The sequence below is a fragment of the Oncorhynchus tshawytscha genome, linkage group LG01 (assembly GCF_018296145.1).
Source record: "Oncorhynchus tshawytscha isolate Ot180627B linkage group LG01, Otsh_v2.0, whole genome shotgun sequence".
Taxonomy (NCBI): domain Eukaryota; kingdom Metazoa; phylum Chordata; class Actinopteri; order Salmoniformes; family Salmonidae; genus Oncorhynchus; species Oncorhynchus tshawytscha.
The window spans coordinates 9,213,815-9,228,896 of record NC_056429.1 but is presented as its reverse complement, the minus strand read 5'-3'; the positions used below and the strand labels follow the sequence as shown (position 1 = coordinate 9,228,896).

At 44.2% G+C, this 15,082-nt stretch overlaps 1 protein-coding gene across 1 annotated transcript; it reads left to right on the top strand.

Annotated features, from left to right (window-relative positions):
- The first annotated feature begins 1,352 nt into the window (after positions 1–1,352).
- LOC112222194 (creatine kinase U-type, mitochondrial-like) lies at positions 1,353–12,868 on the top strand. The gene is made up of 10 exons (XM_024384881.1): positions 1,353–1,460; positions 3,398–3,617; positions 4,654–4,852; positions 6,191–6,286; positions 7,076–7,297; positions 7,431–7,516; positions 8,560–8,683; positions 8,794–8,928; positions 9,544–9,669; positions 11,499–12,868. The coding sequence occupies exons 2-10, from the start codon at positions 3,469–3,471 to the stop codon at positions 11,604–11,606; spliced, it is 1,245 nt and encodes a 414-aa protein (XP_024240649.1). The 5' UTR covers positions 1,353–1,460; positions 3,398–3,468; the 3' UTR covers positions 11,607–12,868.
- The last annotated feature ends 2,214 nt before the right edge of the window (positions 12,869–15,082 follow it).

Here is a 15,082-nt window from a genome sequence, read left to right as displayed (position 1 = left end):
ACCCCCACAAGATGATGCTGCCACCCCCGTTCTTCACGGTTGGGATGGTGTTCTTCGGCTTGCAAGCCTCATCCTTTTTCCTCCAAACATAACGATGGTCATTATGGCCAAACAGTTCTATTTTTGTTTCATCAGACCAGAGGACATTTCTCCAAAAAGTACCATCTTTGTCCCCATGTGCAGTTGCAAACCGTAGTCTGGCTTTTTTATGACGGTTTGGGAGCAGTGGCTTCTTCCTTGCTGAGCGGCCTTTCAAGTTATGACGATGTAAGACCCCTTTTACTGTGGATATAGAGACTTTTGTAGCCGTTTCCTCCAGCATCTTCACAAGGTCCTTTGCTGTTGTTCTGGGATTGATTTGCACTTTTCGCACCAAAGTACGTTCATCTGTAGGAGACAGAACGCGTCTCCGTCCTGAGAGGTATGACGGCTGCATGGTCCCAGGGGGTTTATACTTGTGTACTATTGTATGTACAGATGAACGTGGTACCTTCAGGCATTTGGAAATTTCTTCCAAGGATGAACCTGACATGTGGAGGTCTACAATTATTTTTCTGAGGTCTTGGCTGATTTCTTTTGATTTTCCCATGATGTCAAGCAAAGAGGCACTGAGTTTGAAGGTATGCCTTGAAACACATCCACAGGTACACCTCCAATTGACTCAAATGATGTCAATTAGCCTATCAGAAGCTTCTAAAGCCATGACATCATTTTCTGGAATTTTCCAAGCTGTTTAAAGGCACAGTCAACTTAGTATGTGAACTTCTGACCCACTGGAATTGTGATACAGTGACTTATAAGTGAAATAATCTGTCTGTAAACAATTGTTGGAAAAATGACTTGTGTCAATGCACAAAGTTGATGTCCTAATCGACTTGCCAAAACTATAGTTTGTTAACAAGAAATTTGTGGAGTGGTTGAAAAACGAGTTTTAATGACTGCAACCTAAGTGAATGTAAATTTACGACTTCAACTGTATGTTCTGAACCACTTTTTGTCATTACCAGTTTTAATTTCTGTACCTGTAACAATTTTTCAAACAAGATACAAGTTAGGCCTATTATTTATAACAATTTTAGTTCAGTCTCCATCACTGGACCCAGTGGATGGGCAGTAAACCTGTCGGTGTTTTTTTGTGTGTTTTTTGTCCTTACCTTATCAGCAGGTATATTTGATAAAAGGCACCTGATAGTCTAACTCTGAAATCACCCTTTCCTGTTCAAAGGTCAGAGCTGTAAAGTACATCTCCCTTTATCTTCCAACTCTAGTGAGCGACGCAAACGGACCTTGGTCGACTCTGTTTTCGTAGACTGTGTGTGTGTCTCAGGTTAACTGGTAGGTGTTAGTCATGTGTGTAGGCACAATCAACTCTAAGGGAGATAAGGAGCCACCACGCCTCACAGGTCTGCCGGGGCTGCCAAATGCATCACTGGGCAGTACCATCCAGTAGCTGAAACAAGGTGAGACTATCCTACATATATTTCACATCTGTAATGTGTCACATAAAACTTACAATGTATAAATGCTTTACACATTTTAATTATTGGTTTGCCATGAATGTTAACTCAATTTCCATACCATGTTATTTTTAACAATGTATTATTTATTGCAGTTTTGTCATTCAGTAGTAGACTGCTGTTTTACAAAATTATTCCACATAAGAGACTGCTGATTGCTAAATTGTAATGCAAATGCATATGTTATGCAATCATTCCTCCTGCAAGGTAAATGCCTGTATAAAGAAACTTCTCTTGCATAATTTCCTCCTGTGAACTTTGATCAGATAACGTATAAATTTGCTATTTCCTCATTTCATGTCTTGATCACTGAATTATCCCCTGCTAAATAGTCCTACCTAAAAGTCTCCCTCAGAATACAGTATTGCAACAATCTTGCCTTGACCTTTCAGTTGAATTAGGCATATGGCTGAATAGGGTGCATCTTTTAAACGTTTTGTATCTCAAAAGCAATATATTTAGCCACTATAGTTGCCCTTGGTGCCTGCAAAAAGCCAGAGCGTCTTTCTAAATTCCTGGTTCCTGCGATGCATGCTGACTGGTCCTACTAGACTATTTTGTAATTGCGCAAACGCCAATAGCCTTCTATAGGTTTTGTTGGTTTGGGTTAATAAAGCATAATGTTTGTCATATTCCAACCTATTGATAAAATAATTTGATAAACCAATTAAGAAAATGCCAAGAGTATCATCGAGTTGTTCTAATTTGGCTTTTAAGGATTAAACCGTTAGCGTTACTGCACGCACCCATAACGCGTCGCGTTGTTACTTGGGTGTCTAGTTATAGGACGTTTGTCCGTGAGCAATGTTCCCTCTAAAACGTCAAAGCGCAAATTTCCAACGCTGAGGCTGTACTCGCTTTAAATTAGTTCTACCAGTGGCCAAGTAGGATACTGTGCATATTGTATCATAATGTATGCCTAACATAGTGACCTACCATCAAAAACAATGGAGAAAATGCATCCCATAACATTTTAAAATGGAAATAGCTTTTCTATCATTCAGCCAACACTAGAAGTCAATGTGTGGTGTTCAGTGAGACGACATTCCAAGAGACTTTAGGGGGGGGAAACGTGCAGGACTGGACATTAACCTGTTTATCCACTGGTCCTTCAGACCAGGTGATAAAAAATGTTTTTTGTGTTGATACAAGAAACCACTCTCGGGTCTCGGGGCTAGTGCGCGGCAGTCTCGGGGCTAGTGCGCGGGCGGCAGTCTCGGGGCTAGTGCGCGCGGGCAGTCTCGGGGCTAGTGCGCGCGCGGCAGTCTCGGGGCTAGTGCGCGCGCGGCAGTCTCGGGGCTAGTGCGCGCGCGGCAGTCTCGGGGCTAGTGCGCGCGCGGCAGTCTCGGGGCTAGTGCGCGCGCGGCAGTCTCGGGGCTAGTGCGCGCGCGGCAGTCTCGGGGCTAGTGCGCGCGCGGCAGTCTCGGGGCTAGTGCGCGCGCGGCAGTCTCGGGGCTAGTGCGCAGTTTAGAGGGAACAGTGTGGGAGCCTACTTGTTCTAATTGAGTTTGACAAAATGTATTATGTTTAATCTGACATTTCTAATTTAATATTTCTCAATTCAATAGTGTTTTATGTACACAATTCAATTGTCGATCTGTAATAACAATTTAATGGAAAAAAAAATATATACAACTAATTCCACTGGGACTAACTACTGTCCAACATTGGATTAAGTAGGCTGGCGTGTATGGGAATTGAGAGCGTTCTGAAAGGAGGGGTGAAATACACACGGACTTCAGCAAATGCTGTATAGCCTAGTCTAGCCGCTTCGTCTGTTGCTGCATTCACTTGGATCCATCAGCATTCACTCCACGCGTCGGTCTCCTCCTCCAGTCTCACTCATCTTATCCTCTCTGATTTTCCTCCTTTCCTTTTAGACTCGTAGCATCACCAAGGCTCACATTCCATTCATCCATCCCTACCTCTCAGAAACTGTGGAAATAAAGCAATGGCAAACAACTTCGCCAGAATTTTGTCCGGCAAACGAAATGTGGGCATTATGTCATTAGTTGGAGCCGGGTCTTTGACAGCGGCCTTTCTGCTCAACCGTGAACATGTCACCGCCGGAGCGCAAGTACGGAGAGTGTACCCTGCCAGGTAACCCACGACGCCCTTTATTGCGCTATATGGACATTCAGTCCAGCCATTTCAAGGGCGAAATATTGTCATTCTGTAGACCTGTTGTTTTAGATACAATAATACATGAGTAATAGTCTACGCTGACATGCACTGAATTCTCTGTCAAAACTGGAGACTATTTTAGCAGCAGCATTGTATGAATGTGCTATTTCGAATCGGTTCTTTCTTACTTACTTTCTGTGGAAATGATAAATGACCTAGGCCTGTTTTATTCACGAAATGTTAAAGCTATAGTCCGCCTCATGTTTTTTTTATGTCTAATGATGAAATATAAATATGATAATTCTCTGAATGCATGGTCTACTGGTGGAATGTTTTGCCAACAATATGTAGACTACATTGATACGCTCTAATTAATTATTTGGTGAGAGACAGTTTTTTTTTTTCAGAACCATGTTGGAATGGTCTAGAATTAATCTAGATTCTCTTTATTTGGCTTGAATGGGGGCTGGGCTAAAACTCTGCTTTATGGTTTTATGATAGGCAGAATCTACCGCAAAACCGATTAGAGAAGATGCTGGAGGCAAAATGCAAAACTGGACAAACCGATTGCATAACGCATAGGCCTATTAAGAAATATAGGATATTCCGTTTCCAAAGCATAGTCGTCGAATGCTCGACGTCTGCTGCGATCAGATTGTAGCATGTATGGTTGCACTGCTGTGTCTGTGATGACCGCGCATTGTGATAGGTATAGGCTAAACATAGCGCGCATGCACTGGTATGTCAAAAGAAAAGCACAGGTAGGCTAGAACAGAGTGATAGATGGAAATCACTGTAGCTGTTGGCTATTGAGTAGCCTAAGCTACATTGCAGCGAGTCTTAGGCAGTAATTATCATAATGGTGTCATCAATCAGGTGTTTCCTATACAGCTTTTTTTAAATATATATTTATATATATATTTTATATATATTATTTATTTTATTATCCTTGTGGTTGTCAAAGAAAATGATTTAGCCATTTTTGTCCGCATGATTTAATGTACCCCGACAGTGCGGACTACCCGGACCTGCGCAAGCACAACAACTGCATGGCCAGCCACCTGACACCTGCCATCTATGCCAAGCTGGTGGACAAGGCCACGCCCAATGGCTACACTCTTGACCAGGCCATCCAGACTGGTGTGGACAACCCCGGGCACCCCTTCATCAAGACCGTGGGCATGGTGGCAGGGGATGAGGAGTCCTACGAGGTCAGAGCAGGCAGCAGTTAGAAGTCTTGAATGCAGATGACAGATGTATAGTTTTCATCGGGGCGGCAGGGTAGCCTAGTGGTTAGAGCGTTGGACTAGTAACTGGAAGGTTGCGAGTTCAAACCCCGAGCTGACAAGGTACAAATCTGTCGTTCTGCCCCTGAACAGGCAGTTAACCCACTGTTCCCAGGCCGTCATTGAAAATAAGAATGTGTTCTTAACTGACTTGCCTGGTTAAATAAAGGTAAAATATATTTAAAATAAATAAATAAATAAAAATCAGGGGGAAGCCATAAGCTGTCTATTTTCTCAGTTCCTCACCGCTCTTACAAAGCACATTGGAGGAGAGGATCCAATGTCCCCTCTGGACCTCATCCTCAAATGAGCTTTACATTTAAAAAAAAATATAGAATTAAAACTGTTTTTGCTTTGTCATTATGGGGTATTGTGTGTAGATTGATGAGGGGGAAAATAACAATTTAATTCGTTTTAGAAGAAGGTAGTAATGTAACAAAATGTGGAAAAAATCCAGGTCTGAATACTTTCCGAATGCACTGTATATATTCATTGTTTGCTTTTTTAAATAGATGCCCTTTTTGACATTTCATAAAGCCATAAAAAGCCCATTTAGTCTATTGGCTACATTTATGTCAGCTACATTAAGAATGAATGAGAACTCTCTGGGTTTTGATACTTTCTGACATGAGCAAGTGGTCTATTGATCACATGTGATATTACAATCCCAGCCACTCAATCTGACAATGGAGAACAGGCACACCCTGTCCCATTTCAGACTGAGACCAACTACCACTGCACCAGAGGGGTGTTGGTTTTAGGATAGAGGAGACCTTCATTTGGGATCACATCTTTTGGTCATCAGTTTCATTGCTTGCTATGAGACTACACCAACTCATAATGGTATAGTATAAATCATACTAGACTACAATACTATACTGAAGCCTGTCTAATAGTTTGTAAGTGACAGTGATTCTCTTAATGTAGTCTACAAGGTGGCGGCCGGTAGCCTGGTGGGTAGGAGCATTGGGCCAGAAACCGCAAGGTTGCTGGATCGAATCCCCGAGCTGACAAGTAAAAAATCTGTCGTTCTGCCCCTGAGCAAGGCAGTTAACCCGCTGCTCTGAGGGTGCCAATGCCGTGGATGTTGATTTATGGCAGCCCCACCTCTGATTCAGAGGGGTTGGGTTAAATACGGAAGACACATTTCTGTTGAATGCATTCAGCTATACAACTGACTAGGTATCACCCTTTCCTTTTCTATAAATCCTAACCAAATGAGAGACTGTATAATGATGACATTTTTGATACGGGGGGTTTCAGGTGTTTGCAGACCTCCTTGACCCGGTCATCAAGGAGAGGCACAATGGCTACGACCCTCAGACTATGACCCATCCCACTGACTTGGACTCCAGCAAGGTACAGAGATACATCTGAAAACAACAGTATGTGCTGTGTCTGGTCAAAATTAGTGCACTATATAGAGAATAGGGTGCCAATGTACCCTCATCAGTGAGATTTCTAGAACTGGCTGAATGGTGGAGCTGTCCTTAAGCTGAGTTTTCCCTGACGTCACTATCTCTACCTGGTCACACCACACACAGACCATGTTAGGTGTTGCATACTACTATATTTAACATTAGAAAGTGGACAAATTCACTCACTGGACGCTATACTAATCAGTGATACCCGCTAACATTATATCGTTAGGCAGTAAATCGATTGTGCAGATTGGAACGTTAATCATTCATTACGTTATATTACATGAATGTCGTTTCTGTCTGATGAAAACCTCTTGTCCCCAAATAGAAACCTTTCAGGAATTCAAATACAAATGACCATATTTTCTCTTCAACGAACATATAATTCTGAAACTAGAAGCTTAAATTAAATGTTCAGAGTACATTGAGGGAAGTTACTGCTTTAAATAAAAACATTTTTAAATGTCACAAGGTTTTCGTCAAACAGCGATGATATGTTATATGCTACAATGAATGTCAATTACTGTATATGCCATACAAATCACATATCAAAGGAACCTAATGTAGGATCAATAATCATGTCATGACTTCAACCATTTAGCTTTTTGGGGAGCGTAGGTCATTCACAAATGTCCTTTTCGGTTTAATGATAATAGGCCTAACTGTCATACTATTTACTACTATAGCTACGCCATTCGTTATTTTTCTGTTTCCCTCCGTATGTCAGCTCAAGTCGGGCAAATTCGACGAGCGCTATGTGCTGTCGTCGCGGGTCAGGACTGGCCGTAGCATCAGGGGACTGAGCCTGCCCCCGGCGTGTACCCGGGCAGAGCGCCGGGAGGTGGAGAAGGTGGTGGTGGACGCCCTGGCTGGCCTGAAGGGGGACCTGGCAGGGACATATTACAGCCTCACCCACATGACAGACCAGGAGCAGCAGCAGCTCATTGATGTGAGTCAGGATGCCAATCCATTTGAAGACCTAAAAGACAGGAGGGAAACAATAGCAGATATGTTTTGTTAGGCATTGATGTTGTTCCCCTTTCATTAAGACAGCATTTCCTGTCTCTACTGTGTTGACACAGGACCACTTCCTGTTCGATAAACCCGTGTCCCCTCTGCTGACCTGTTCGGGGATGGCCCGCGATTGGCCAGATGCACGCGGTATCTGGTAAGCACCTGTTGGTTATAGATACAGAATCTTAGTGGTCATAACGGTGGGAGGTGATTTTGATTATTGTCTCTTAGTTATTATTTGCATACAGTTGGTGCTACACATCACCAGGACTCTTCTTTATGGAGGTTTATCTTCTAGCAAAGTGACAATGTCCACTAGCTTGTATCTCCTGTAGACTGAGCCATAGACTCTCCTGTAGACTGAGCCTTAGATGTACATTAGTGATGCAGACAATGCCCTCTCCGCATTGAGTTTCAGTTGGTGCCCAGAAATAGCCTGATGCCAACCGCTACCCTGCCAGGGCCTGCTCCAGCCATTCTCTACCCCCCTACAGCATGCCAGCCTCTCCTCTATAATTCATCCTCAGGGCTCTAAATTAAAAATGTTCGGACAGCTCTCTCCTCCTTTCATGCTTCTCTCTGCTCTCCTGGCTTCAGACCTATCCATTACTTCATTCAATTCTCTAATTGTTTTCAGGAGGCCAATGGGGCAAATATGCCATTGTCTATAATTCATTGCATTACAAGAACGTTTTTGCTTATATGGAAATACTGTATCCATTACAATGCAATTTGATTATTGCGTATGTGGCAATACTGTCTACTGCCACCATCACCTCAATGAAGTTATAACGTATGGGAAATGGAACCTGGACATTTAACTCTAGCTGGTGCAATAGAGGATGGAGAAATGATCTCTCTGTCATGTATAAATAGTTTAACTCATTTTGAGGAATACTCTGAGCTCCTTTTTGGACCACCCGGATCAAACCTGATTACCGACAGAAAGGAGAAGCAGAACCTTCTATTTATTAAATAAATCCTCTTAGGAAAAGCATTTATTATCAACGATCGTGATCAGCTCCTCTAAAATAGTCTACGTACACTGGTGGGAGCGCTGGGATCCCATGGCATTAGGAAGCACTACACAAGTATTGATTTTTAAGATTGTGTTTTGTGTAGTTTTTATTTAGTTTGAAATTAGTATTGATACGTTTTGTGTTTTCAACCCTCGCTACTCCTTTGTACCAAACCCAGGCATAACAACACGAAGACCTTCCTGATCTGGATCAATGAAGAGGATCACACCAGAGTCATCTCTATGGAGAAGGGAGGCAACATGAAGAGAGTGTTTGACCGCTTCTGCACAGGCCTGAAAGAGGTGCGCACGCACACACACACCATTATGTGGCTGCCGGTGTATGTATGCAAGACAAATAAAGTTGTCATCGAATGTTTTTCCATCTAGTCTAAAGTGAAAGGTTTGTTCAGGTGGAGAGGCTGATCCAGGAGAAAGGCTGGGAGTTCATGTGGAATGAGAGACTGGGCTACATCCTTACGTGCCCCTCCAACCTGGGCACTGGGCTCCGTGCTGGAGTACACGTCAACCTGCCCAAGCTCAGCAAGGTAACATCTAATCAGCCCCAACAAGGATTTTACTTTGACATGGGTTAACTAATTAGGGTTAAGTGTGTCGCTCAAGGGCACATCAACAGATTTTTCACCTCGTCGGCTTGGAGATTGGAACCAGTGACCTTTCGGTTACCAGCCCAACGCTCTTAACCGCTAGGCTACCTGCCACCGATGTCATTCCCAACCCACAGGCTATCTTTGGATTTTCCAAATACAGATTCTTAAATACACAAACCCCTTAAATTCAAATCTGGACCTCGAAGCCAGTTCCACTGCTTTTTTTCACCCTTCTTCCCCTGTAATCAGGGACTGATTTAGATTTCAGACACCAGGTGGGTTCAATTAATGATCAGGTAGAACCGAAAACCAGCAGTACTCCAGACCTCCATGGTAGGACATGAAGGAGACCTATACCCTTAAACCAGGGACCAATATGATCCCCACGAGCCAGTCATCCACCACCCATCGTCTTCTGAATGTTTCTCTTTGTTAGGGTACACCGTAACAGAAAAAGGGGTAAACGAGCGATGAGATGGTATCTGTCCATTTTCCAACCGTTTTTCTGTTTGGGCGTCTACTAAAAGTGACTCTTGTCTGGTAAACCTGCAGGACCCTCGCTTCACTAAGATCCTGGACAACCTGCGTCTGCAGAAGAGAGGAACCGGGGGAGTGGACACTGCAGCCGTGGGAAGCACCTTCGACATCTCCAACCTGGACAGACTGGGCCAGTCAGAGGTAAGGGGGAATACATGGTGTTAGGTTTGGACACTGATCTTGGGTTGGTTTCATGCTTCCCCCCACTACTACTAATGGTTTCAGTTGGGTTTAGAAGGAGGGGAAACTGTTCCTAGATCTGTACCTAGGAGAAATGTCATCCCACACAGCTACTGGGTTCATCTCAATTGTTTAAAATGGCGTATGCTACATTACAAGGCCATGCAAAATAAATTCACTTGGTCATTACAACTGGTACGACCGGGCAAATTTTTCCCAGAAGGGATCGAGATTGAGGACATTCCTCAGTAGCCTCCGCTCCTTGTAGGAGGAGCCAAAGGCTTGAGTCAAGTCAAAGTTATTACCCATTACAGATGGTAGGGGGAGTGTAGCAAATCCATTCACTTTACCCATCAGTCAAGTGAATGAAAGAATATGAGAGAGGAATCCATTTTAGACTATTGAGATGCAGCTATGGGTTGCACTGGAAGGCTTGAGGAATGTCTTGAGGAGAGAGACTGTCATGCATGTGTTTAACCCTAACCCTCTCCTGTGTCTGGATGGGAGACATAAGTCAAGTACACATCAGTATTCTATACGGTGTGACTTCTGTACACATCAGTATTCTATACGGTGTGACTTCTGTACACATCAGTATTCTGTACGGTGGGACTCCTGTACGCGTCACTATTCTGTACGGTGGGACTCCTGTACGCATCACTATTCTGTACGGTGGGACTCGTGTACGCATCACTATTTTGTACGGTGGGACTCGTGTACACATCACTATTCTGTACGGTGGGACTCCTGTACGCGTCACTATTCTGTACGGTGGGACTCCTGTACGCGTCACTATTCTGTACGTACTCCTGTGGGACTCCTGTACACGTCACTATTCTGTACGGTGGGACTCCTGTACACGTCACTATTCTGTACGGTGGGACTCCTGTACGCGTCACTATTCTGTACGGTGGGACTCCTGTACGCGTCACTATTCTGTACGGTGGGACTCCTGTACACGTCACTATTCTGTACGGTGGGACTCCTGTACGCGTCACTATTCTGTACGGTGGGACTCCTGTACGCATCACTATTCTGTACGGTGGGACTCGTGTACGCATCACTATTTTGTACGGTGGGACTCGTGTACACATCACTATTCTGTACGGTGGGACTCCTCATCAGTATTGTCATGCCTGGGTTGTATGATGGGATTATTAACATGGATTGTATGATGGGTGAATGCATGGTAAGAAGGGGGGGGGGGTAGATCCTCTAATAACACTGTGCATTGACACATACACATGATTCAGCTAGTCAAGATGTGGTTGATCAGTTGAATGAGGTATTACAGCACTGGGAATGAAAGCCCTGTACACACTGCAGCTCTCCAGGACCAATCAGTGAGGAATGGAAGGGCAAGTTTGAGAGAGTGAAGAATAGAAAACCGTAGTGGGTGAAAAAAAACGTGGAGAGCAAGAACGAGAGAGAGAACTTTTGACCCTCCACAATCTCTCTGTCCACATGATTGAGGGGATTAGTTTGAGCAGGGCTTAGAATTCTGATCACTAAACTTGATCACATAATGACTAGTTATTTGGGATGTAAGATCATTCGTAGATAAGTGATTTGGCCACTGTCTGGCCACAATGCAGTCGATCTCAAACACGCGCAGGCTTTGGTTGTGTGCCACGTCCACGACTGTGCCAACGGGCATCAGCTTGCTAGGCCAATATCATATGATGTGCTTTAGCTGATATGCTAAACCCCTTACCTAATGTTGTGAGATCTGTCATGAGTCTGCAATGCAGTCGCTCGCTAACACGCCCACTGTCGCTCTCTGTGATCAGGTCCAGCTAGTGCAGACGGTGGTGGACGGCGTCAACTACCTGATCGAATGTGAGAAGAAGCTGGAGAAGGGTCAGGACATCAAGATCCCTCCGCCGGTCAGGAAGTAGACTAACCCCTCCCAACTCCCAACCCAGATATACCTCTTCCTACCAACCTCTGTCTCATCCCCATCAGAGCCATAGGTAATGTGTACACATCCAACTCTCTTTGAGATGTCAGATTTAAATGGCACCAAACGTTTCAAGAACATTATTCTGGTAGTCATTGGTGCGTTTGGAGCCAAAATGCCTGACAAGTTGGCTGAACTCTGCATACCTATAGCTCTAATTCCTATAAAATTATACGTAATGGACTCCTGCTTAACACCTAAACCAGGTCTCTTTTGAAAAATAGACTAACCTGGCTAAATATAGGTTAAATAAATAAAATAAACCTCCTTAACCCTAAACTACAGCATGTCCTATACTCAATGTGTCTGCTACCATTTATCCTCTCCTGTGTATTATTGGGTGGATGCCTATATTCTATATACCATGGTATTGTTGAATGCTTGTTTCTGATTGGCTTGAAGAGCATTCTAGAGCGTGCATTATTTCTCTATAACGCACAGTATATCAGCACGGTAGAATTCAAAGGCTATAGTTAATTCTTACGTTTTGAGCTGCTTTTAGAAAGCGAAAGTCGAATGGAAAACTTTATTAGCATTGCTGAATTAGATTTTCATAATGGCAAGCTAGTAACTTACTGATGGGTTTGGTTAGCTAAACTAGCAAGTCTGTTTGTTTGGTTCCTACGACAACTACCGTAGCTTTCTAGTAAGCTTGTTAGCAACTTCAGTGGATGTTAATAAAACACATTTCTACTGGAAAATGAACACACATCTAGCGGAACATTTGACATTTTAGCCATGGTACAAAAGGAATATTCAACATGGTGCTCTCTCTATGCGTTCTCTGGAAAATAATGTGACTCCGTGGAAGGTCAATGCCGCTCTTTGTAGCGCGTCATGAAACACACCTTCCACGTCGTTAATTGTTTTCCATAGACCGCATAGAGCACCGTGTTGATTATCCCTGACATAATCCATCCATTTGTGGTAGTCTACATTCGGTGTAACCATGTAGTGATTGTTGACAACTTGAATGTAGCACAACAGCCGTGTTGGACTGATAATAACTTGTAAGGGGTTTGTCTGTATGCTGGGGTTATTAGTAAGACACGGGTTGAACTAAGTCCTACTAATAACTCATGCTAAACTACTCTGCTCAGTGCTTGATGAAGTACTGTATGTATCAAGCAGCAATATCATTTCAAACCACCATTGAATGTCATTCTCAAACGTATTTTATTAAAGAAACCATCTATTTAATATCTTTCTCATTTGTCATGAATATTTTAAACCTGTTGCATGCCTGTTGCAGACCTTAGTAACCTTTTAACTGTTCCAGGCTGGTGTATATGTGTGTTTGTGTGTGCATGAAAGCAAAGCTTTGACTGACTTACATTAGGTGAGCGCCATGGTAGCCAAGCGCTCAGGTGCTTGATTGTGATCAGCTTGGTAGGGTTTGGTGTCGTGATGACACTGATACTCTAAACAACACTGCACTGTGCTAACTACTTTTACTGTACCCAGATCTAAGGTCAAAAAGTGTGAGTTTGCATTGATTTCTTTTCTGTTTGTACAGTAAGTGACAAGTAATGTTAGCTATGACAATGTACGATATATCAGAACTGCATATCTGCCAAGCTTTCACAATATGAACAATTACTACAATTGTAATCCTAAATCATTGTTAATAAAAAATGTTCTGATATTAGAAGTTGTCACCAGAGCACTGCCCCTCAGATCTGCCAGCCAGGCTAACATTGGACCAGGCTAACATTGGACCAGGCTAACATTGTAACACAATCAGGCGGTGGAATTGTTTGAAAAGCATTGGAGAAGCATGTTGTTACTGAAATCTGGGTTGTTGTTTTTTTTTTTTAGAGGACAGCGTAGCAAATCGAAAATAAGCTGTTCTTATTGGACCAAGTATTTCCTTGACATTTTAACCTGGTGCCAACGTGTGTCCTGATCTTGTCCACATTCTGATTGTGCCCACATTTTTAGACTGGTGTATACGATTAAATAAGTGATTGTCATGATCTTACTCCAGATGTAGTCGGGGATGTGTTGTACCTGGGTCATCCGGGCCAGAGCACCAACATCACATTAATTAAAATGTAACCAGGGCTATAAATAGACCTTTACTAAAAAAAAAATTGTGCTGGGTAGGGTTGAAAATCAAAAGCTACAATGGGTTTAGAACGGTCAACCTTTGGTGTCGTAACCTGTGTTTAACGCCCTCCAACCTACCTCCTTTACCCTCCAACCACCTCCTGAACCTTCATCCACTTCAAACACCTCCCTAACCCTCGATCCAGCTCCTGGACCCTCGATCCAGCTCCAACCAGCTCCCTGACCCTCCAACCACCTCCCTGACCCTCCAACCACCTCCCTGACCCTCCAACCAGCTCCCTGACCCTCCAACCACCTCCCTGACCCTCCAACCACCTCCCTGACCCTCCAACCACCTCCCTGACCCTCCAACCACCTCCCTGACCCTCCTACCACCTCCCTGACCCTCCAACCACCTCCCTGACCCTCCAACCACCTCCCTGACCCTCCAACCACCTCCCTGACCCTCCAACCACCTCCCTGACCCTCCAACCACCTCCCTGACCCTCGATCCACCTCCCTGACCCTCGATCCACCTCCCTGACCCTCCTAACCACTTCCACCTCCCTGACCCTCTAACCACTTCCACCTCCCTGACCCTCCAACCACTTCCTCCTCCCTGACCCTCTAACCACTTCCTCCTCCCTGACCCTCTAACCACTTCCTCCTCCCTGACCCTCTAACCACTTCCTCCTCCCTGACCCTCTAACCACTTCCACCTCCCTCACCCTCCAACCACTTCCACCTCCCTGAACCTCCAACCACTTCCAGCTCCCTGAACCTCCAACCACTTCCAGCTCCCTGAACCTCCAACCACTTCCAGCTCCCTGAACCTCCAACCACCTCCAGCTCCCGGACCCTCCGATCCAGCTCCCGGACCCTGCAACCATCTCCAATTTACCTTCCTGACCCTCCATCCTCCCTGACCCGCCAACCTACTCTCTACCTTAGTATTCATCCAACCTATCAATCTGTCCCAGACTACCTCCGGAGACAGTCAAATAGGTCTGATCACAATCAGTTATTTTAATATTTGTATGAACATAAGATTAAACAACTGAGACATAAACTGAACAAGTTCCACAGACATGTGACTAACAGAAATGGAATAATGTGTCCCTGAACAAATGGGGGGGGTCAAAATCAAAAGTAACAGTCAGTATCTGGTGTGGCCACCAGCTGCATTAAGTACTGCAGAGTATTTCCTCTTCATGGACTGCACCAGATTTGCCAGTTCTTGCCGTGAGATGTTACCCCACTCTTCTGCCAAGGCACCTGCAAGTTCCCGGATATTTCTGTGAGAAATGGCCCTAGCCTTCACCCTCCAGTTCAACAGGTCCCAGACGTGCTCGAGATCCGGGCTCT